The 25,734-nt window shown below is 42.1% G+C and overlaps 1 protein-coding gene across 3 annotated transcripts in view; it reads right to left on the bottom strand.

Annotated features, from left to right (window-relative positions):
- The window catches only part of LOC119464476 (cleavage stimulation factor subunit 3-like), a 70,152-nt gene that overhangs the window by 29,251 nt on the left and 15,167 nt on the right, over positions 1-25,734 (bottom strand). For 2 of the 3 annotated variants that reach the window (XM_037725466.2, XM_037725467.2), the window contains exons 4-7: positions 9,696-9,728; positions 4,038-4,135; positions 3,408-3,509; positions 286-412 (exon numbers count right to left, since the gene is read on the bottom strand). In XM_037725466.2, the coding sequence (XP_037581394.1) occupies positions 286-412; positions 3,408-3,509; positions 4,038-4,135; positions 9,696-9,728 (360 nt within the window). The remainder of the gene's footprint in view (positions 1-285; positions 413-3,407; positions 3,510-4,037; positions 4,136-9,695; positions 9,729-25,734) is intronic. The other variant, XM_049656305.1, reaches the window with a different exon arrangement.

Below are 25,734 nucleotides of genomic sequence, written 5' to 3'. Positions count from 1 at the left end.
AAAGAACTTAAAACATATTCGAAGGGTGCACTGAGCGTAACATGAAGCACTTCCCGAAACTGGTCATCATGCAGAAAGAACTCGCAATGTAATTGTGCAGACACACCAACTGTACATAAATTTGTCAGTACAGTGACTGACAAAAGAATGAAACTACACAAAAAGCAGTTGCGAACCAAACGAGATTATGGCCACTGCTGTTGAAAAGGTCTCCCCTCTTCAACAGCAACACAAGCAGCGTGGCCTTTTTCATGCCTGCGGGGCGTGCCACACAGCCCGCCGTACCTGTTCATAATTGATGTACTCTTTCCAGAGTTGCTCGATGTTCATCATGGGATTGATGATGCCTCGCTGGTAGACCTTGCGTACGGCTGTTATGCGCTGATTCTCTGCGTATGACCCCACCGCCTCTCTGCATAGGAACAGAATGGGCAATGACAACATGGTGTTTTTGGTCACAGAAGTGCCTGCTATTGTCAAAGCAAGAAGAAGACATCAAATGAATCAACATATCAAACAGAAGCATTAAAGGGACACTTAAGGGCAAACGCTAACTCAGTTCAGAGTGTTAGGTCTTCCTAAAATTCCTACTTGCATTCATGTAACAAAAGAAGGTTGACAATTACTGAAGAAAATAAGGGCTAAGCATTCCTTTCTCGAATTTTGCGTAGAAACCTTGTTGCCAGTACATCAGCATAATGTCACATAACTATTTTCTCGTTTTCAGGTGATTCTGGCATGGGAAAAGTTTTAAAACTTGCCAAGTTGATTATCTGGTTTTTCTAGAATGTGATGAAGCCCTATTTCACAGATAAACAATTTACTGGATCAAAGTAGACGCTGTCAAAATCTATCATATCGCAGCAAATTGGTGTGAGAACTTCAGTACATACTGGTGTCACCACCCATCTTTAATTTTTGCATCTTTTTCTGCCTTACCAAGCCTCCTCCGCTAACAAGAGCGACAGTTTTGCTATTGAAGAAGCATAATTTACTAATATAAACCTTGCAGTTCCTCTTCAGTGCAACTTTAATATTTCTGCTTAACAGATTAAGTGGCTTTTGATACGAGATCCATGCAAAGAACACATGAACAGAAGGTGGGCTAGGTATGACTAAGAAAGATCTACATCCTGTTACCATCTTATTAATATTCTCTTTTTTTTGTATGTGTGCACTGTTCTTTTTAGAAGCACTGCACCCAACAGCAAAACATCACACACCATCAAATAATTTGAGAATTACTTTAGAAGCTTATACTAATCGTTTGCATGTATTCATTTATGTAATCATTTGTAATACTAGCATGTAAAGAAGCACTAATTATGGTGGCTGCAAAAGCCACCATAATTGAGGCTTCCGAATTAATTTTGACCACCTATGTTTCCTTAACGTGCAGTCAAGGCTTCGTACATGAAGTTGTTTGCATTCCACCCACACCAAAATGCAGCTGCTAAACTAAGTAGTTGGACCCGTAACCTCGAGCTAAAGACTATTGCCATGGACGACCATAAATCAAGGTGGAAAGTGGGCGACAGGTGCCATAACTAGGCCACAAAAGTCACATGCTGGCATCACATGATTCTTATGCAACTGCAATTTCGAAATTGCCTTGCAGGGTGCACATAAGTTGACTTTCTTCTGTTCAACAACTAATTCTTGAGTGTTTACTTAAAGTATCTAGACACACCCTGAATCCATTAAACAAAATTTTATTGATGAACTGTGGTTAAAGCGGTTTCAATATTCAGATCATTTTTTGAAGCAATGCAGTACATAGTTTTAATGCGCGCGTGTGAAAAGACTGCAGAGAATGACGACCTCATTCAACGCACTGGATAGAAAACAGCTGCACATTCACGCAAACTACAACACCAACAAGCTGATGCTCAGATACATTCAACATCACCTGTCACAAAAGATTCAATATCAATGCTGCTAAGTAAACAATCTTCAGGAAACTACACTACGAGCATCACTGCAACCAAAGGCAACAGAGACCATGATCTACATACATTCTTTGAGTTCCATTTATAAACTAGGTTGTGCAAACTCTTGCTATGTCCATTGCAACTGTCATTAGCCAGCCATTGCATTTAGATCACCATACATGTTATTCACATACCGTTATCCACTATTTCACAAGTTCAAAGAAATGACAAAATCAATTTATTAAATTACGAGTATTAACATTTCAAAGAACATACAATGAGATACGCAGTAGCAGGGCGCTCCGGATTTTAATTTCGGTCACCTGGGGTTCTTTATAGTGCACCTATATACAAGTACACAAGCGTTCTTGCATTCCACTCCTATCGAAATTGTGGCCTTATGCCCTACTGCAGAACACCACAGCTACCGAGAGCCACTGCAGCGCGTCCCCACAAATGAGTAATGCAACTTCCATCATTAATTCATTAATTCGTAAGTGCAAACCACCATGAGAACACCGGGCAAACATTTATTTTATTCGTGAAAGCACAGAAGGCATGCGCAAGTGACAAGCAACCATCTTTGCCATGAGTAGTAGGCACGCACAATGAAACAAATAGTATGACAATGTCGTGAATGCAATCATCTATGTCCAGCCCACACCCTAAAAGAACATAACTGTCTCTCAACCAAGGAAATATCGTTACGGCGCAACCAAGAGTGGCACCAAAGTCGCAAGACGACGATTTGACGTGTCGAGGTGCAATTGGTTTTGACAGCCATCTTGTTTGTATATCGTTGCCTTTCTTGTAAATAGTGTAAATACATCTTCATATGTGACTTCCACAACGTAACAATATCAGCAAAGTGCTGACAGGCATTTCCCAGGCGTGCAGCCTTATTTGCCTCAATAACTTCTCGCATTAGACTCAGTTCCAACTCAGAATGGCATTCTTTTTGCTGCTAGGAACACTCACAAGTGCTGCAACTGTCTGGTAAGCAGAGTTTGCATATACCGTTCGCATGCTCCCTCAATCTGCCATCAACCCTCGTAAACAAGTCTTATAGTAGCAACAAACCAAAATGCCATCAATAAGAAATTTCAGCCTGTCTCTATACGTATTACTGTTTATGGAATGCCGGCATAAAGGAGGGGCAAGCACACATAATCATTCGTGGCAATAATAGTTCTGTCAATTGGCTGAACTCAGGGTCACAAGATGGTGCCACCAGTTCTCGCACCTGTACATCCAGTACTATATCGTAAACAGCAATGTGTATACAAACAGCTCAAAACACTGTTGCAGATCACTCCTCATGAATACATGCCATAGCTCACAAGCAAGCCGAACTTGAGGAGACCCCAAATGAGACAACGGTCCTCAAAGTACACCATGTGCACATTCATATAACAGACGTAACATAAAGGAAAGAGATGACAGTGCTGCCCTCTGCCTTCTGCACTGGACGCTTACACGCTCTTGAGGAAGTTGATGTAGTCACTCCAGACGGGGTACGAGAGAATGTCCATGCCCATCTTGTCGAGCGCAAAGTCGTATGCCTGCGCCATCTTCTCCCTGTTGTCGTTAACGAGAGGAATGGCAGTACATGTAATAACATGCGCATTGGCCCCAACAAATTGATGTCAAAAACAAAAAAAGAAACCAAAACACAACTGGGTTATTCATTAAACTGCAAAGGTATCGCTACAATAAAGCACGCAAAATTTTCTGAATTACCATTGCAACAAATATTTGGTAAGGCTTTGAAGAACACCTTAATGATGAGAATGCTGTCTGTTTGAACACATAGAGGCTTCAAACACAGTGGATTCTAACCTACATAAACATTGAGAACTTCTCCATACTGTTCAGCTTATCACAGCAATCATGCAGACATTACCTCAATTCAGGTGAAATTATAGCTGACACAATAACTATCAGGGTTATCATTACAAGTGCAAAACAACTATGCTTATTTACAAGCTTTGGTGCCCACTCATAGTATTCATAAAGGTGCGGTCTTGTCACACAACAGGCCCAAGAGGTGCATATGTTAACACCTCATCGCTATGCCAGTAAGGATTCTTCCAAGGCTCAACGTACCTGTAGGTTGGCAACGATCCCTTGGTCTCCTTGACATACGTGAGGTAGCATCTCCACAAGTCAATGTTGAGCACCTTCATGAGACAACGCTGGAACAGCTGTGAACAGGAAACATGGAAGATCGCGATGATTTCTACCATCACCCCTTAAGCACAGCACATTCACAGTCACTATCTGTGGTAACTGAAATCAGGAGTATGATGGAACTAGTTGGGTAAAGACAGAACCTGATGAAATATGAAGTCAAACCACGAAATATTTAAGTAAGATTGACATTTCTCCTCCCGCGTAGGAGCCTTGTTCACAATAAGATCACCTTGTGTACAAAGCTCCCATGCGATAGCCAAAACGATAACCTAACTAAATATTTTGTGATCAGTGTTTGCCCTCACCTTTCAGTGGAGTTGCAACTAATGCATTTAGACAAGCTAGCTAGTTGCTAGAGCTGTGAAGCATGTTTCCAGCATGATTGGACAGGAGAAAGAGACTGTAGTCGGTGACAACCCAAAAAATCCAGTGGCAAACACATCACTGTTTAGCACATACAGAATTTGGGTTAACTGCCACAGCCAAATACAATCCCTCATTCCTCTGATGTGTGGGCGGAGCCAGACTTCTCTCCAACATTGGCATCTCTTGGGAATCATGTTGTTTCGACTACTCATGTCCCGTCAAATCATGCTGATAAGACGTTTCAAAGTTCATGCAGTAAGTGTGCCAGCATACTTTGGCTGCTCGTTTAAAGTCACAAAGAAACACTGAATCAATTTAAGCACTGGCAGGGTACTCGTTAAACATTACATCTGCATTTCTTTTGATGTTTTTTTAAAATGGTGGGATATAAGTGGAGAAAGTGAAGACCAAGTTTCCTGTACTTGAATTTTGTGGCAGAGCGTCAACGCCAGTACGCGAGTACGACATCACAGATTTCAAAGAATTTGTGCATATTTGGGTCATGTGGCGAAGGCAAAGCTATTGAGACTTGATAGGCTGCATCTCCGGGTCCTTTAAAATGCAATGCGGCCTTTCTTTAGGACCATTTTCATCATTTTAAAGCTTCCTTTCCAGCCAGGCTGTTTGCCAAACTAATGCAGGCATTGACATTTTCACAGCCGGCATGTACAACCACAGTCTGGTTGTCTTGTGACATGAAAAGCATAGGCACAGTTTTCTTGATGAAGCTCATGAAAGAGGAAAGTCTCAGCTTGTACAGCTAGCACTTTGTCTTCATTTGAGCTACAACTGGTGTCATCATTAGTTGGGCAAATGTGCGATGCAGAAAGGCACCCTTGCAAATTACAAAAATGGTCTATTAACTAAACTCAAGCAGACGCTTTTAAAACGCATCATGACGAGCGGTTGCAGAAACTGCAGGGCAACATTGCCACCAGTCTTTTGCTTCTTTTCTGGCTTCCCACGCCACATCTCACGATAGAAGTGACCACTTTTGGTATTGTAGAACCATAATTTACTATTGCAGCTAACATTGCTCTTTTGTGCCGCTTTGAACATTACACATGATCACCAGCGCAAATGATATCAATGCAAGTCATGGATTTCACTGTATTTTCGCATATTTCAGCCATTTTCCGGCAGGAAACAGTCCAAGAGGTTACCAAGTTGTCTTATCCTACTTTCAAATGCTCCTTTACTTATAAACAGTTAGCACTCCCAAGGAGACACGGCGAACTAGTGCAGAAAATTGAAGACGGAAGAGCCACAGGTTTTAATGCAGCGCTGACAGGTTTTAACAAGGACAATGACGCATTTTGGTACAGATTCGGCCTCGAAAATGACGCTAGGCACAGGATGTCAAGCAAATGGGTGTGCTTTATGGCCTGGCTAGCTTCAATTTTGCAATTACAACCCGTATGTTAAAACAGTCCATTTATAAGTTGACTAGCACATAGGCCTTCATTTTGTCCAGTGATAATTCTCATTTTCCAGGAAGTAATTAAAGATAACAGTTCTGATGCTTTTCAGTGCTGCTTTAATACGACTGCTTAGTATATTCTTTTTCCCAAGCAAGATAACATACCAGTGAAGCTGAGATATTCAAGTTGCTAAACAATAAAGCTATCCAATGAAGAACAATGTGCAGGACAATTTGAGGAAGCTTCCATCATACACCATGCACAAGGATGAAAGCTCTTCAGAGCAGCAGCGGTAACAAATAGTGGCATTATAAAAATCTTTATAGAAAATTTTCATAATAGAGGGGGGAATCCAAGTAATACCTCTCCCTCTATTGTTTAGATCTTCTATAGAGCTGCACTGGGCCACCATCTATCATTTAGTCCCAAGGAAGGAGAGCCAAGTTGGGCCCAGAATGTCAGGTTTCATAAATCCCACTTTCTGGATTGGAGACGATAACTTTTCCACAAATTGCTTGCACTCTTTCCGACGTGTGAATGGGCCCACCGCTATTGCTTCGCCTCTTCTGCGCTACTCAGGGATGAAAACAAGAACACAGCCCGAGCTTTATTCAGGCTTCTTCGTGGTTCCTCAACATCATCAATCAATTAGTACTGCTCTCCCTTTATTTGAAATATCCTTACGAAGGCCATTCCTTTTCATTATTCCAGTGTCTTCATTAAATGGAAGGAGTACCACAGGCTGTGTGCACTCCCTGAAATTTTTGGGTTTTTCTTTTTTTTCTTTTTTGTTAGAGAGGTGATGCATGATATTTAACAAAGATATTAATCCCTGCTCAGGTGCCATGGGAGAGAAGTCAGTGCTCTGAGGCTCCTGTGATAATTATCTCAAGCTGTCAATGTACAGTGCAGCCAACTATTGAAAGAGGACGCCAGATCGGTATTCCAGCAACCGATTACCGCTAAACGTTGATAAGGAGACTTGAAGAACAACTTTTTATCAGTATATGGCCACATAACATGCCACATTAAGGACTTTTCATTCCTCATAAAGCAGACGAAATGTTGGAAGTTATGTTGGCTTGGATAATAACTAAGTGTTTCCCTTAAAGGGGTACAAAAAAGCAACGCTATATCAATTTAGACTAGCAAAATAGTCCTTCGAACCTCTATTTTCATTAATATAGCTAAAGAAAGGTCGATCACAAATGAAAAGAAACTGAAGGCAAGGCCAAACTTCTCGCAGTGCCAGTACATCACAGCAATATTATGGATTTCAAAGTTCTGTCTCTTATTTTGCTTTGGCAGAGGAAAAGTTCGTGAGAACCGAGTCTTCGGTTTCCCTAAAATGCAATGTAGTCCTCATTTAATGATGATCACTTAACTATACACAGGCAGACACAGTCAAAATCCGTGACGTCATTGCAAGCTGGTGTGAAAATTTCATGATGGCATCACCATGCATCTTTTGTTCTTGCTTCTTTCCTGGCTTACCTTGCCAGCTTTCGTGGCAGGAGTGGCTGCTTTGCTGTTGCAGAAGTGCAATTTATTAATGCAGCTTAGTATTACTCTGTCGTGCGCCCTCAAGGGTGGACCACAGTGCATCAGGGTCTTAAGTTTCACAAGCTAAGGGGCATATGCAGCCTTTAGCGATACTGCATTGTGGCTAGCATGAGCGTCCTAAATAAGTGCTTACACCTCCTCTCCCCAAAGGCTTCCTAAACTTGAGGAAATGCTCCCTCTCTCATGGATACATGTTGCAGCACTCAAAGAACCATAAACGATGTATTCAATCTGATGCCATGACGAGTTATTCATAATCCTAATGATGATGATCAAGAAAATGGGTCCAGCCTCTACAACATAGGGTCACAATAAAAATACAGGGTGTCCCAGCAAACACGGGACAACATATTTAAAAAAAAAAAGGCTACAGGATACGAGGATGGCACCAATGGTGTTTCGTTAGCAGTTGCCTTGCACAAGGTGGGGAATTCTTTCGTTATCCTTGGTGATTTTTTTGTGAAAATCAATTAGCTAAATTATTAAAGACTTACATAATTGCATAATCTAGGATGTCAAATTGTTCGTGACCATTCAGAACATCATAGCCCTTCATCATAGTTCATTCCATTTCCAGCTCACTACATTCTCCCCAAAGTTGCGGCACAAAACACTAAAAATAATGCAAAGTGAGCGCAGGCCATGTGCGAAAGCAACACTTTTGAAGGGGGTTTCAAAGAACTAGCATATTCTCAATGGCTGACTCTATGGCTACAATAAAAGTGATGTGGCAGCAATGTAACAGCACCAACCAATAAAAGTGCTTTTTTTTTTTTCTTCTTCTTCATTCATACTTCTTATTGCCTTTCTAAGCCACCGCACACTGCTTTAGCACACAACGTCAAGCATCTGTTTATTTATAGCATGCCAAGGACTTGCAGCTCCTAGACCGGCTCTGAATACTCCTACCCCCTCCCCTTCCTATTCCACATAATAGGCATTCGAGCCATCCCTCAATAAATACATTTTATTATCATCATTTATGGCAGCAGCCAACTAACGGCTACACCACCACCCTGTCATTTTTCCGTAGTCACCAAGTTAGTAAGTAAAGTGTAAGTAAACAGTATGCAATAAAGTTAGTTGTCTGGAATCCTTTTAAAGTGCTGCTGTAGTGCATGCCAGGTATGCGGGCACACACTCACTTCATATCCTTGATCTCATTTAGTGACTAACTCTGAAACGTGAAAAGAACACCTAGGAAAAATGTTACCAACTGGAAATTGTTGAATACAATGTTTTTGAATGCACTGCATAATTCTTGCAAGTATTACCTTAAGTAATTATTTTTTTATAAATTGGCTAACCAAGGATAAGGCAAAAAATTTCCATGTTTTTGCAAGGCGACTGCTAACAAAACTGCATCAGTCCCATCCTTGTATCTAGTAGCCCATTTTCTTTTACATCGCTAGGCCCGCGTTAGCTGGGACACCCTATATTTTACAAAAGTCATGCAATCGAAAAATGGTACATGAACTGGAGGCAATGTTAGCTGAAGTGTAAGCTTACAGACTTAAAAATCTCGTCAGACACTTCGACAGCTCTGCCGTGACCATGTGATTTTTCTCATGTACCATCAGCACAAGTTAAAATGTGACAAGTCAGAATCCAAGAAGCCCATTTATGTCTGCCAGTGTCTGTGACAGTGGTACAATTCATTAGAGTTTTAGCCTATCGGCCATACATATATTTACAAAATATCACTTTACTGGAGACCTAGACGCCAGCAGCCATGTTGGTGGCTCCATCTGGTGGCGTGGAGTTTAACCTGGCAGTACAAAAGGCTATTATTGCAGTTACCAGTTATATTCTACTTAGCTGCTGGTGTAAGGTGACGGCAGCGGCGTTATTATTAACGTGCAGCCCTTTTATTATCCTTCAATGGGAACACTCACGTAGCACAAGAATGTTTCTAGTGCGTTGTGGTTGGACAATGTGAAACAAGTGCTGCTAACAGCGTTGTTACAACCAGCCATGTCTTCAGCAACCGAGTATTCTGCAAAGGGGCAATACTTATAGGGTCAAGCTAAAACTCTCTAATGTCACACATAGGGCTACTTTCCAGTCTACAAAAGGCTCAAACATTAGTTTATTCTCATTTCAGTTCCAATTTTTATTCATTGGTACACTAGCCTGATGGGCAAGGGCTAGTGCAACCACTAGTGCGATAACCACTAGTGTGATCCGAGCAGTCATGGTGAGTGACGAAGCAGTAACCTACCTTTTCAACTCTCTCGAAATTCCTTGACTTCATCTGGAGATGTTGTTGCAGGGATGAAAAGGAACACAAGGCAGCAGAAATTATACAGCAAGAACAAGAAAAAAAAAAGGTTGAGATATTCTAGCAGCTCTCTCTCTGTAAGCTGCAAAAGAAACACTGGTGGGCCCAAGTTACATGCCAGTTCAACTTCAATCAGTTCCCAGATGGACAGATAAAGATTACCATCTGCATTGAAGAGTGCGGTAATGATGATTAAACTGGTTAGTGCACAACACGATAGGCAAAGTACAAGGTGCACCTCCACAATTATTTACTACTATGCCATCCACTTTTCACGGAGTATAGTGTTGCTTCCTACGCAACTCTTGTTCGTTTAAACTAGTACCGACACAAAATTTTGGTTAGCTTTTTTTTTCTTTAGTTAATGGATCGCATTCAACTCGCGCTATATGGCATGAAGCCCCATATCTTCATGAGCACAAATACCTAATTACATCATTGTTTTATGTTAACAATTCAAAATGTGTGCCAAGTGCAGCATGGCTCTGAGCTTCAAGCAGGCCTCCTCATTACCACGAAGCAGGCCTCTGTGTGGCATCCTTGGAGCATGCAGCCTAATACATGTCACTTGTCTCCGGGTGGCACAAAAATAATTTCCAATACATTGGGGGCATTTTTCGTAGCATTATGATAGTTTATTAGCATCTTCGAAGAACCAGATGCTGCCTCCAATGGCTCGATTTGTTTGCAATTTACGAGAAAAGCCTTTCATATTTTGCCAAAAACTGCACTGAGAATTTTGTCGTTATTTTTTGCCTGTCTTTTCTTATTCAAGTGCACAAAATGTGCATTCAGCAGCTGAGACAGAAGCTAATGAACTGTTTCGAAGCTGTGGCACGAGGAGGCGAGCTGCCTTCTCCAAAGTAGAACCAGTCTCCCACTGCCTCAATCGATGCCCACGACCGAATTTGCCCACGACCAAATTTCCTCTCCTGTATTCCATAGAGGAGCCGAGGGACCATGTGACACTTATGTGACGACCTTTGCCTCCATTCTTTCCCATTTTTTCCTCAGAGTCTGGAGCATCTCCAGAGGAGTTTTCGTGCGCTTCACATCGAAAATCCCAAAGTCATTTCCATTGCTGCGACCTATTTGTGTGCTGCAGGCATTACATCTCCGATGCAAAAGCACCATGGCTGCATACTAAAATAGCTGACACCCTTTAGAGTGCATCTTTGTCCCAGAATTAATTGTTGCCTATCTTACGTACCTGTCCTTTCTTTAATGCTAAGCACCCAGTACTTCCGGGTCATGAACGGCATGCATGTTATCAGTGTGGCAGAGCATTCCTGACAGGAATGTAGCGAGCACAGAGTTTTCAAGAAAGGAAATGCAAGCATGCCGTGTGACAATTGCTGTTGTGGGACATAAATACACCCCGGAGGGTGTAAACTGTCTTTAGAATGTACGACATTGATGCTGGTAGGGAGAGTGGCACGTCCGAGAAGGGTGTGGTGGGTGCTGCTTCAGTTTTCAGCTGTTCTCCTGTCATTCAGTGACCTAATACTTTGCAGCCACGATCGTGACTGCATGATCTATGCGCCACACCTGTCTGTTTGCAATTCTTAAACTTGGCGAGAGACCTAAAGATGCCATTAAGACGCCATTAAAGAGTTAAGATGCCATTAAAGATGCCCGATCCCAAGGCTTGCTTAATCTCATCAGCTGTCATACAGCCTCTGTGCTTCTTTATTAAGCCTCAGAACAGAAGTTTATAATTGCATATACTTGGGCTTGAATTTATTTTATGAACATTCAAAAATCCTTGTTCTCACTTTTTTTTTTTTTTCAGTTGCAAAATGCAATCAGTTAGGTAAAATAATTTAGACTGCATCAGCCTGCAATAAACGCCAACTGATTTGTCCTTTGCACAGGACGCAAGCCACAAATTTTTGGCTAAGTGCAAGGTATCTGTAAATTTTTTGAAAATGAGTTCATAATTGAATAGGGCAGGGCTTCACCCTCTGGGAATAACTAATTAAATAAAGCTTTCTAGTCTACTGAGGAATTGATAGACTAGAATATTACGCATCTAACATCCAGATCTCCAAGTAATCCACACGAAGTGGTAGCAATTTTGCTGCAACTTTTTTGTTGCCAATTTGTGCACCTTAGGAAAAAGTTGGTTAAGGGTTTGCCGCTCAACGTTTCCGTAGACGTAAATTTCCGCGTCATAAGCACTTCAAAGCAGAACGGCATAGATTTGTTTGTTTGCTCTGGGCCACCTTCTTACACAAGGTATGCGAATGGCACAGCCTGGGACATGTGAAACCTGGCATGACACTTGTTACCCTTTCAATGTTTGTCCGGCTGTAAGAAAAAAATGCATGCAAGCGACTTCCCGAAAGCATGCTTGCACATTGACCGCAGGACCCATTTCCCCAAGAATGTTCGAGCCAACACTGGAGCAGGTGGTGGTAGTGGTACTAGTGTTGCAAGGCATATTGCACAAAGCAGAAAACAATGAAACCATTTATGAGCCATCCTTCAGCACAACATTCACCATGTTCCAATGTAAACTCAGCTGGTCTGCTTTCAAAGCAGCTGGCAGTACTTGCGCCATCTGCACCCACCATCAGCTGAAACAAAAAATTCCACTCAGTGATGAATGCCTTTCCCTCAATGTCAAATTCCCCGGTGACTAAGTCAATTTTATGTTTTGGTTTGTGGACATCACCATCTTGGACTGATAGCCGAACAATTTTCCAATTTTGTGTGCAATGATGTCAAGTTACCACGGCCACAAAACCTCAAATGTATGTACAACCACATTAAAGCAAGTGAATCGACCATAGCACTGGGCATTGATCATACGAAAACGCCTTACATGACGGCAGCACTCGAACATTTCTGCAATATAGCTTACAGACTACTTTTGGTTCACAGATGCCAGCATCTTGCACTGCAACACTAGCATTTTCAGAGAATTTCGTGTGAAGCAATGTCAAGTTAGCACTTGTCGAATAGTCAGCATGTCTGAACAGCCACTGTCCCGAACAGGAATCGACCATAAGACTATACGTTGTGGTACTATGGTTAATTCATCCACGCCAACAGCCCATGATGGTGGCAAGCCAAAGCCTCCATAAATTAGTACATAATTATATGGTGCCATCTGCAATAACCGTGCACTGCTCAGCAAACAAAACCAAATAATGTCGACACGCTGTTATCCGCACATCTGGCACTCCATGACAAGTGCATTCATCAGCTTTCCACTAATGGTCTGAATAAGGTGACTAATGTCGGCAACATTGAGCAGCTCACAAGCTCCTTGCTATCTTCTCAAGTCCACAGGCTTTAAAACACCGCAACAAATGCTTGGAGCTCAAATTATAGCATTTCACTTGAGGCATGTACAGTTGGTATAAGACGTTTGCGGGGCATAAGTTTTGCGAAGGTGTATTCCTGCTTTTGACTACAGCTTTTGCCTGCAGTTATTGACTACAGCCAGTAAAATAGAACAACACATGTTGGCTACATTTGATAGTCCCAAGACCAGAGACCTAAATTCCCGGCTGCACGCTGGGGCTGCAGAAATAGCTTCTTCTGAGGAGGAGGAAACAACATTTTGTTTTGCTACGTTAACTTGTGACACTGACAGTACATCACAACAGCACACCCACTAATGTGCGCTCCCTATCCGACATAGCAGTTTCTTAGCATGTTCACGGCAGCGTGGGTCATGGTTAAGTTGCGGCAGTTATTCCCCCTGTGTGGCTGGTGTAGGGCTTTCACACAATGTGCAAGCGACGTCTTTGCTAGAAAACAATAAAGAAAAAATTATTGCTGCTTCTGATTTGACAGATGACACCATCTCTCTTTAATTTGACGAAGTTTGAAAGGAGCACAGTTGCTTCTGATTTGACACATCATGGCACCGTCCATCTTCAATTTGAGGAAGTTTGAAAGGAGCCCAACTCCCTGGTGATTCACTGGTGGGTAACGATGCACCAGAGGAATATGACGCGACCCACCGGTGGGTCATCACACACAGAAATCGAGACTTCAAAAAGTGCTGCCACAGTAGTGAACGTGTTAACAGAGTGCAGTCTGAAGATTTTCGACGGAAGATTGACTCTGGGGTGTGGCAACAAGACTGGACAAGCCATTCGTGCGCATCTCATTACATAAACACTAAAAACAATATACATATTAGGACACGGTTTCTTCCATCTGCCTAGATCATTATTACTGGCCCAAAGGCCTCGTCTGGTGGTCTTCTTTTTCTCTCTCTCCTAGGGGTGTGCGAATAGTGATTTTTGAGACCTAATCAAACACGAATCGAATACTGCCAGAAGCAAATCGAATATCGAATACTTTTCGAATAGTTTTCAAATAGTGAATAGCCATTAACATGATCAATATAAAACAATGTTCACATCCCAGTAGTCTTAAGGTTAGCAAGTTTTTGTCATTACATAGTACATTATGAAGCATTGTTTAATCAAAGCACAAATGGATCATTAGGAGCAAACAAGTAGTTCCTTCACATGCACAGGGCTCTCCAGAGGGCAGACGTTAGCTGTACAGCCCGTGAAGTATGGCTACTTAAGTGACGTAGCCTGCTCCACCACGCCAAGTTCTCATGTTTTATGTCTGCGGGGTTGAAATAACCGTACTTTTGCCCCAATTTTATGTTTATTTCTGCACAGCTGACATCCGGAAATATTCATAAAGTTGTAGAAAAACAATCGCATTTACGAATAGTGACTATTCGATTCGAAGACCGAATTGAAAAAGACACTATTCGATTCGTCATTAGACAATTTCGAATATTCGCACGCTCTTACTCTCTCTTTGCCCTCTTTCCAACCCCTATTTCACCCACTCCAGTGCAGGGTAGCAAACCGGAAACTCGTATCTGGTTAACCTCACCAACTTTCCCCCCTCTCTCTCCCTCTTGTCACGTGCTTATATTGTGGCATTTTACTTCCTAACATGAAAAGGGCACCTTCACAAGTGCAAAATCCAAAATTTTGGTCTACAACAAATGCATGCCACACCTAACTGCGTCATGCCAGTATACAGCGTTTTGTCCTTGGTGCAAATAAATATATCAGTCATCCCTACCAGTAGTGCCACTGTCCTGCTAAAGGGACACTAAGGAGAAACACGTAAATTAGTTTAGAGCGGTAAAAACCATCTTTCAAAACATATTTCAAAACACCATTTTCATTAATTTTGCAGTAATAGGTTGATTATTATAAGAAGAAATAAAAGTGAAATTTCCTTTTTTTTTTTGCCAAAAACCCAGCACTGGTGCATTTGTGCGACGCCACAGATTTTGAAGTAGTTTTTCGAGTCTAGGTCATTGTGGCTCCATCTTGAAACTTGTCAACCTCAGTCTTTGGATTTTTTTAGCATACAATGTAGTCCAGCTATATCAATAAAAATTTAACTGGGCCAGAACAGTCACCCATAAAATCCATTACGCCATGGCCAGCCGATGCGGTAAGTTTAAGGCAGCGCTTTTCGTTTTCGCAACATTTCTTCCTTACTAAGCCACTTATCACGGTATGAGCGCTTTTAAGTATTGTAGAAACGGAATTTACTAATGCCGCTCAATTACTTTTCTCTTTAGTGTACCTTAAACGTTATGTGTATCATTTTCCATCGCTCAAGTCAGAGTTTCTTACTAAAGTTACTAGAGCAAACTATGGCACAACAATCATGAAGCTTGCAGGGGAATGATGCTTAGTACATGGATTTGTCTGACCGTCATGATTGCGGCTTTTTCTGGCATACTTCTATCTCTCTCTATCGGCCAAAACTTCTCAGGCAATCCTGTATTTCTAAATGCAAACGGCAATCAGGATCTGCGTACATGCAGGATTATCGCAACTGTTTCATGTATACCACAATATTTTCTAAAAAATGAACAATTTGCAAAGTCATAATAGCCGTTTAATCTAGGACGAGACCTAGGCAAATCTATGTACTGCCCGTCATAATTCCCATGTTGTCCAAACCGCTACGCTTGCAGACCCCATTGTCAGTCTTTGGAGTAAACTGTATGGCTCAAGTAGTCCTTAGCCTTTTTCAAAAAAGTTTCGTTATTATCCTCGAAGTTTTGGCCCTGTAAGTTGGCACAGGCAGAATGCACAGATTAAATACTTGTCTTTCCAAAGGTAGCCCTACTATGCCATTCACGATTTGTGAATGTCTGCCAGATGCACTCCAACCAATTTTCACTTGTCCGGCGATTTGTTCCTTGTACTTCGATAATATCAACACCCTAGGGCAACAGCAATTCCTCACACAAAAAGTGAAAGAATACCGATTAAGGGCGTCTGGCAAGGAGACCATCTCACCAATGTAATGCACCATATGTTTGTAAGTAATTAAGATAATAAATTGTAGAGAATCAGGCGCAAGGATTATAAATGCCCCAAAACACCTTTTCCTTCAACCTGAGGAACTTGTATGATGGAAAACGTGCAGTGCCATTCAAGGAATTTCCAATAAATTTCTTAGAAAGTAGTCAATATGCACAGTGATATTAGGAGTAACATGTCCCCTTCCTCCATTTGTTCCTTCTCAGCAGGGGTCTGTAATGATGCTCCTTGAGCTTTTTTTTTTTTTTTTTCCTTTCTTGAAATGCGCGTACAACGACCTTTACTTCACACCACTGCAAGCCCACAATGTTCAGGGAGGATGTGTATGCTCATGTGTGGCTGTTACCAACTGCGAAAACTGGAGATCTCGCCTGGCACCTTTCATTAAATATTCATGAGCGTCTTTCAACATTGCTCTCTTACAAAGCTGCCCTAGAGCAGCAAAAGAGTAGAGAATTGCTGGGCAGCATGCATCAACGATTGCCACTGTGCTGGCAGATGTGAAAGTTTGCACGTGCATGCGTGACTTGTCAAAATCAGCCAATGGTTGTCACTCATGGGCTTCTATAACTTGACATCAGCTGGTAGCCCAAATAGTGGAAACGAGAAGCCTTTTGTCTGAATAGAGGAACCATAGAGTTCCTTTCTAAAATTACTAACGGGTGCTACAACTGTTCAGCTACCATAGGAATGATGGTTAGTACATGTATTGGTCTGATCTTCGTGCTTGTCGATTTGTTTAGTACCCCTCATCTGCCTTTATTGGCCTAAATTTTGAAGCAATCCTACTTTTCCAATTGCACAGGGTAACAAGACTCAGCAGACATGCATAATATTTGCAAATTGTTGTACTTATAATGCAACATACAACTGGTGTTCCAACACCTGATGTCCAAGAAGTATCTTCGCAATCTCTTCCACCACATGCAGACAGCAAAACCATAGCCTTCGAAATCTGTATTTGTTACCCAGAGGGTGCAGTCGCTGAGGCCTGGGCAAAAGTCCCTAGATATTCTTTTGCTTTCTTTAAGTAGCGAAAATGTTTGAAGTACCGCCGACGAATCTCATTAGGCGGCGCTCATTCCAGCAACCATGTTCTTCCTAACGCTGTTCACCCGCATTCACTTGCACACTGCTGGAAGCAGCATAGATAGCAACGGTCGTTGACGGTCGCATGCTATCGAGGAAGATAATGGCGGCCGACGGAGTAGATGTCGCTACTTAAAAAAGAGCAGGAAATCTAGGTCTGGGCTTGGACACCTCCTATTGTTGAAAACCATCGATTCTCGAAGTCTCAAGGCCGTTTGAAGCCAGAAGGACGAAGTTTAAGCCAATCCACGCACTAGCCATCATTCCCATGGTGCACCGGCAATGCTTTCAGCTCCCGTATAAACACAAGCACCAGAGTTGCCTCCGCCAATTTTTGTTTGAAACTCTACGACGAGAAACTTCATGTTCCCTCTGCAAGCTCTATGCACTGCACACAACTACAAAACTTTGCCAAGATGTTCACAGCTTCACATCCTACATCTAAGATGTGTCCATTCATAAATCTCAAGGGGATATTCAGAACACTTTCAACCTTTTCTGCGCAGTTATTTAGGCGGTCAGGTACCCCCAGTGTCGGATTTTTTTTCTCGGAGATTATAAAACTAACACAACAGCTTAGTTCCGGTTATGCAGAAGAAAAAAATTGACACGAATAAAGGCAAGTTCACTCTTAGTATGGTCTCTAGAGTCTGTAAAGGAGTAGGTTTATCTACGTCAATTACTCACAGGAGACCCTGATCATGAGAAATATTTACAGAAGAATAAAATTGGGTTGGAGTGCATACGGCAGGCATTGCCAAATCCTGACTGGGAGCTTACCACTGTCGTTGAAAAGAAAAGTGTACAATCATTGCATTCTACCAGTGCTAACATATGGGGCAGAAACTTGGAGGTTAACAAAAAAGCTCGAGAAAAAGTTAAGGACCTTACAAAGAGCGATGGAACGAAAAATGTTAGGCCTAACGTTAAGAGACAGGAAGAGAGCGGTGTGGATCAGAGAGCAAATGGGGATAGCCAATATTCTAGTTGACAATGGACAATGAAGGACAATATGAAGTTGATAATGAAGGGAAAAAATCAAGCTGGGACGGCCATGTAATGCGTAGGAGGGATAACCGGTGGACCATTAGAGTTACAAAATGGATACCAAGAGAAGGGAAATGCAGTCGAGGACGGCAAAAAACTAGGTGGGCCGATGAAGTTAAGGAGCACGTTTTGCAGAACGCTAGCAAAGAACCCAAACTGTGCAAACCTGGAGAGGTGACAAAAACATGCTTCTAGATAGAACAACACAACCAATGGTGGAACTACCTCGGAGCTCGTCAACTTCGTGTTGCTGTGCACATCTGACTGGAGAGAGTGGAGAACATACGGATGTGTCAATGACACGGCGGGACATAAATGTGGAAACACATCAGTACTTCAGTAACGCTGAAAGGGCTAGAAGAGAATATTTCTGCAACCTGTGGTTTTGGAGATGGCATCGTCCTCTTTAGCCATGCTGAAGATGACTTGAAATAAATTTTTGAAGATGCCAGCTAGCAATGCCCACAGGTAAGTTTGAAGGTTAATATGCTGACAGCTATTGTAATTTTTCATAGGAAACAGGAGTTTAAGTGTGATAGTAAACTTCTTGAAATTTGTGAAAGAGTATGTTCATCTTGATCAGGCATGGAAGTCTGATAAATTTTTTTCAACAGAATAAAAAATTTCCAGCATTAACCTTTCTGAACCACTATTGGGAAAGTTGTTTTTGTACAGCTCCCTTGTTTGTGGTCTCCCTACTTTTCTGCCTCCAAACCTCCAATTGCCTTTTACTAATCTCTACTGCGCACATATTTACATTCCCCCCTGCTATCCCTGAACTCAAAGGCTTCAAGGAGGCCAGCGGAGCCTAAACCGACAGCTGGGTCGTCACATTCTAATAAAACATGTTCCATCATTTCCCTAGCTTTACTGCAGCAAGCACACGCTTCCTCTTCCTTGGCGTACCTCGTTTTATAACTGCACGTTCTAAGGAATTCTGATCTCGCTTCGAAAAGTAAAGAGCTTCCCTTTGAGTTATCATGAATTGTTTCTTTCCAGACTTTGTTTTTACCTCTTAGGTGGTTACTCGTAGCCGGTTTCTTTTCCATTGGTGGCACCCAGGAGATTGTCTCAGCCTCTCCGACTTTGCGTTTAACGTTCTTTATCGCTATATTGCTTACTATATCGGTCGCATACTTGCTGGTAAGCTTCCTAGTTTTCCCTCCACTGTGAGTCAATATTTTTCCTGTACAAATACTTGAACACCCTCTCGCAACCCAATTTCTTTCATATTCCTCGGCAGGAACATGTGGTGCCACCTGGTGGCAGATAATGCCTGAGAGCCAATACCACAGACTCGGGGGCACAGCGGACCAATCGCGCAACGCTGTGCCGATATCAAAATTCAGTGCAATGATGAGCACAGCAACACAGACATTTCTTTGCACTGGCACAAATGCGGCAAATGCATCAAAACACCAAATGCAGCAGGTAAGACGAAAAAAGTGGAGACAGCCACGAACGTTTGGCAGGCACATACTTATGCTGCTGACCCGGATCATAGAATGGCACTTGCAAACTTTTTATGATGGAAAAAATAGGCAAGGCCACATCCACGAGCAATGTACACGACTAGCCATCGCAGCAGCAATTGTCTCATTATCATGCCGATCACTATCATGAGTGGCAGGTGACGAAAGTCCTGCCGATAAGGAAATGAGTCGACGTAAGGGTTTTATGAATGCATGCCCAGGCCACTGGTCCCTAGTTTCCTAGATGGGAGTGCTCAGTGTAGGTGGACCTCTTTGCACCTGTGGCCCAATTCCACCTTCCTGAACAAAGTTGCCTTGCTCTCTACTAAGGAAGGAAGGTGAACCGAGCAAGTTGGTACCGATTCACGTCAAAAATTTGGCGCTAACATCACACAAGGATGAAGGGAGAGAATGTAGTACCACGAGCGCTTGGGGTGTTCCATCCCTTCATTTCTGTCTTGTTTTAGCGCTAAATTTTCAATGTGGCTCCACTAGGGGTGTTCTAATAGAAAAATTTTCTAATCAAATCGAATACAAATATTAAAGAAAAGCAACCTTCGAATATGAATACTGCAATTTTTTTTTAAGTTCCATGGAGTCTGGCAACAAAAGGCTTATATGTTATTTGATACACCTTCAAGAGAATGCAAGCTCAACTGAGCTTTTAGATGTGAAGCAAAGGAAGGGTGGTTGTATGCGGAGCACCAAGACAATGACATTATTACTAATGAAACAAAGAAACAGCATATCACCAGATGCATGTAGTGTAGTGCTCATTGATGGAGCCAAGGGCAGCACTACGGCCCCACACATGGTCTTGAAGGAATCCTAACACTGCAAGATTGACTAAATAATAAATTGCTTCGCCTAAAGTGAAACAGCTACTTTGTGGCCTTGTTAAGGCAAGACATGCTTATTTAACGACTGGTATTATGCATAAGTGATCTCCTCCGTGGATTCACTCAGGAACTGGTAACAACCGCGCCTCTCTTGCAGCAGAGTCATCCTCAAGTCTCTACTTGCAACAACCTTTCTCCCTGTAGACTGCAGGAACTGCTGTTGCTCCTTACAACATTCAAACGGAACGAATGCTCAACAACTTCGAACAGTGCATTCTCGAATCGAATAGCAAGGAATAGCATAGCATATTCAAAATTTCAAATATGCGCACATCCCTACTTTTCACAAATCTGTGCCTCCTGCCCCCAAGAAATTGAAATACTGGGGTATTTGTGTGCCTCCAATGAGAATTTTATGCATCCAGTGACCTCCAGCGTGGATTTTTTCTGTATTTTTCCTCGACTTTTGTCATTCAGATGCATGTCATAAAATTTCGAAAACGGAACAGAAAGTGTGAACGGTTGAAATACTAAGAACTTTATACCTGCAAGTGGCAAGATAGTACTAGTAATAAAATAAGATGCAACCTGGTAAGAAAAATGTCGTAGTTTTGCCCAAAAGGCGAAGAATCAATTGCGATAGCAAATTAGTAGAGAGCTATTCGGAGTAGGGATAGTAGTTTTATCGCCTGCACAAACTTGGACACATTCGCTTACTAACTGAATTAACAAGCGTGGTGTCAGCGTGCACAAGCAAACGTGAATAGATCACACTCAATGACCGCAAAGAACGACTGTCAAAACGCTGGTAGCAAGCGCAGCCGCCGCAGCGGTCGAAGGTTCGCGCGGTCTATCACTTCAACGGAAACTGAGCAGTGAATGCACAGCGCATACGCAGGTCAGAGCCGTGTGGAGATAAGAGACGGTGCGGGCGACCGCCACCGCCGGGCAAAGTGCAGAGGAGAAGTTGGCAGAGGAGTAGCTTCCCCGCCTCCTCCCTTCCGCGCTGCCTTCCCGCTTTCTGGCCAGTTCCCCTTGTGCCCGGTTGCAAGATAAGTATTTGGTGACGCAGCACAGCGTCGCCCCGCCTCCCTCCCAGACCCCCACGGCCTTTCACGCGACGGACGCGTTTGCTTTCCGCCGTGCGTTCGCTCTCCGCGATAGCGCGCTTTCACTTGCGCATACGGCGCGAGGCGACGATTTTATTGCCCTTGGACTTTATGCGGAACCTCACAGCGATGACAGAAATCCGGTTTAAGTGTCCATATAATTGCTATCGCAATAAAAAGCGATTTTCAGAGCTCCAGCACGAACTAAGCACCTCTGCCTATAATGCCAAGTTTTGCTGCAACACCATAGCTTCTCTCCTCCAATGCCAACATGTTTGGTAAAAGTGGAGGCTTCAGTTCATACCCCCCCGAGGCTCAAATGCATGTGAAATGCAGAAATGTAAATTAACAGTTGGACCATCTCAGTAAAATTTCACATTTGATAGCAAAAGATAACATCAAGCGACTTCTGGGAGTATGTTTCAAGTCCTCAAATATATTAAAAATTTAAAGAATATTGCAAATTATTATATTTTCATAAAGCTTTAGAACTCTACTTGAGCAATCAAAAGGGACTTAACAATTCTGTAAGCTTAATCAAAAGGGACTTAACAATTCTGTAAACTTAACTTGACAAAAAGCTTAAACCAGACATTACAGCCCCTCCATGAGCATTGTATGCCAAGTGAATACGGAAAAAAAATATATTGTAGTGGGCGACTTCAGATTAATTTTGACACCTAAATCGAAGCATTCTTTCATTTCACCCCCAATGTATACATCAAGGCAAGTTATCAAGATCAGAATTATTAATGGATAAACGGTATTTAAGATGTGTTGCATACATACTAAGATGCTTCTGACTGGGCCTGTGCCAAAAAATTAATATAACCATAGTGTGCTAGGGAAAACAGTTGGAACTTCAATGTCTGGGTGCTAGCTTGTGGACATCAGTATGCGGCCATGTTGTAGGTTAAATTGCTTTGCATCATGCAAACTTCAACTGTGTGGGCATTGCCAAGTACACTGCAAGTAAACTAGACAACTGTGTTTCTCTAGATAAGGTATTTTCGAGATTTAAGGCACGGGCATCCACAGATGCCCCAACTCACTGAAAAAAATCAAATTCCCTAGTCTGTTCTGCTACTGTATATCTCTAATGATGCTGAAGATGAAAGAAATGACAAAACAATTTGAAAGACACAGGTAGTGCAATTAACATGACCAAAATTTTCAAGATATTGTCCAATAAAAGCCCCCCCCCCCCCCCTTATCACATAGGGCCACTTCGTAAATTACGGTTATACACTAAAAGTTGTCAAACACCATTTGGCAAGCATTTCAGATTAATAAAGAAAAGTGTCAGCAGCTGAGAGAGGCATGCAAAATGTTGCAAGGCCATAGTGCGAGGAGGTAGTCTGCCCTCCCACGCACAGCAGGGCACGGTTCCGTTACTTCAACTGGCGCCCACAAGTGAGCTTCCTTAATAATGCGATTGGCATTCATATCCTACTTCAGCAACTTTGCGTTCATCTATCCAGGCACCTTACACAGCTCTTCCCAGTGACCCAAGCTGTCTATAGCTCGGACCCCTGGGTATGTGCCGGCTGCTGTATTGCTGAGCAGACAGCATAAACCATTTATTACATCTCTAAATAGACAATCTGCTGCTGGCTAACCTAGATGGCGTGAACCACTTGGTACATGCCAGAATGGATGAGTTACACTACATAATTGCATGACATAGTAACTAAAATATCTACCAATAATGAAGCTCCCATCACCAAATTACATATCCATCACCACTTGAATGCTAATCACGTTAACGTAATGATCTTCAAAGAATGCGTCCTGCCTTTTTTCTTTACTGGAAGTTCTGCATGCTTTGTTACATAGAAATTGCAGAATTCTTTGCGTTGCTGGCTATCAATGCCCTGCGGGCATGAAAGCATACAGACGCAAGACGCATTGTCTCTGCTGGCAGGGGGAGTGGTTCTTCCACGAAAAGGGCTTGTGGAATTTCATTTGAACTTTCAACTGTTTTTGTTGCATACGTTAGCGCAGTACATTGCAGACACGATCGTCACTGCCTGTCTACACTTTGCTTGGTTGTTTGCACTAACAAGTCTTGCGAAGGGCCCTTTAAAGGCACACTAATGAGAAACATTAAGTCAGTGCAATCAAAACTCTATATTTTGCCTAATCTCGCCTAACTGCTCGTCTACTAGAAGATAATGTAGGTGCAATGTTCGTTTCTCGAATTCAACACAAAAACCCTAGAGCCACTATGTCCATGTGACATCACGAATTGCAATTCATTTTCTATTTAGGCCACTGTGACACGGCAAACGTTCTGAAAACATGCAAAGTTCTGGCTTCGGTTCCTTTTGAACACAATGTAGCCCATGCTCACCAATAAACCATTAGCTACGTCGGAAAAGACATTGTCAAAATCCGCAATACCACAGCGAGCTGGTATGGCAACTTCAAGGCACTGTCGCCATCCGTTTTTTTTTCCCCTCTAGCAAACCAAGCATTCCATCAACATAAACTTTTCTTTTGTACTGTTGAAAATGAAATTTATCAATACAGTAACCTATTCCCTTTAATGTCCCTTTAAAATACACTACTGGAAGCTTACACATTTGATTTTACTGAACGAGCAAGTTTAGCAAGCCAGTAGAGAAGCCGAGATAGATGCGTTGTGGAGGGCTCCAGGTTAATTTTGACCTGGGTGTTTTTTTCGCGTACCCAAAGCTTCGTAAACTAGCTTTTTTTCGTTTTTCAATCGGCTCGTATCAGTTAAACTCGCAACCACATTCCCAGCAGCATATCATAGCCACCGAGCAAATTTTGGCTGTGTAATTTTTATCTTCATTAAACATTTGAAGGCCTGCATAAAAAGAATTGGTCCCAGCAGTAGCTAGAATCTGATCTCTTTTAAATGTAAAAAATTTCCTTCACATCAGTTCAGTGCTTGATTAACCCTTTCTGGTCCAATGATTCCTGTAGGAATCTTTTCTTTTATGAAATATCATAGAGAAAAACGAAGCTATTTCTCAAAATGCGGCTGTCAGCAATGCCAGTTACGTTACTCTTAAAATGCGTCTATCCCCAAAATTTCACTATGTCCAAGCGTCGCATCAAGCCAAGGTTAAGCCTCTTCACTCCATTTTTTGGAGACTGCTGCCTAATGCACATCACCTGCCTTGGGTGGCACAAGAGCGGTCATAAAATAATCTGTGGTCATATTTCATACCATTATGATTACAAATTAGGAAGTCTGAAGAACCACATGCTGCTTACAACATAGTTTTTGTCAGTTCATGAGAAAAGCCTTTCAATTCATTGCCCATGAATGCCAGCAGGAAAATTTTCATTCTTCGACTGTTTTCGTTCAAATAGACCTAATATAAGATGACAACTTTATTCTAAAAAGTCGGACTACAAAGGGTTAAAAGGAACATTAAAGAGAGGAATATCTAGTCATGCTGTAGCCCTAAATTACACCTTTAAACATCTGCCTTGCAGTAGGTCGTTTAGTTAAAGAGTGAGAGTAAAAAAAAGGGGGGGAGAAAAAAAAAAGGACAGGTTCGAAATTCCCGCCTAGCCCCAAAAAATGAAAATACTTCATTTTTACATGCTTTGTACAATGTGCAATTTCCATACACACGTTATTGTAGAGATTAAGATGTACTTCCCGTCTTTTCGCATGCTTTTCAACACACGCTGTTCAGTAACGTTCTTACTCTTCACATATGATCTTTGCCATTGACTTAAAAACACAGTTAAAGTATACTTGCTGGTCCTATTTTATTACGTACCATTTATTATATATATTATTTAGCAGTCATTATGTTCCAGGACTGCCAAAAGCTTGGCCTTATCGCATAAACCTGTGAGTGATGCAACACTTGGCGCTACCTTCACAAGACTTACCTGAGATTACCTCAAGGAGTCATTACCCGATGACACAGCTGACATTACCGTTATTCCACGTAGTTTAGCAAGACCTTAGTGAGAACAACCTAACGCACCCAATAGGAATCTGTCGCTAATCATTGGGGAGAACAACCGGCCGGACCCATGCACTTCCTGCTACACACAAATCTCAACACTCAGTTCTAAAGGTTAAGCATGGAAGA

Source organism: Dermacentor silvarum, chromosome 9 (genome assembly GCF_013339745.2).
Source record: "Dermacentor silvarum isolate Dsil-2018 chromosome 9, BIME_Dsil_1.4, whole genome shotgun sequence".
NCBI lineage: Eukaryota > Metazoa > Arthropoda > Arachnida > Ixodida > Ixodidae > Dermacentor > Dermacentor silvarum.
The sequence above is the reverse complement of the archived record's forward strand: the minus strand, read 5'-3'. Positions and strand labels throughout refer to the sequence as shown.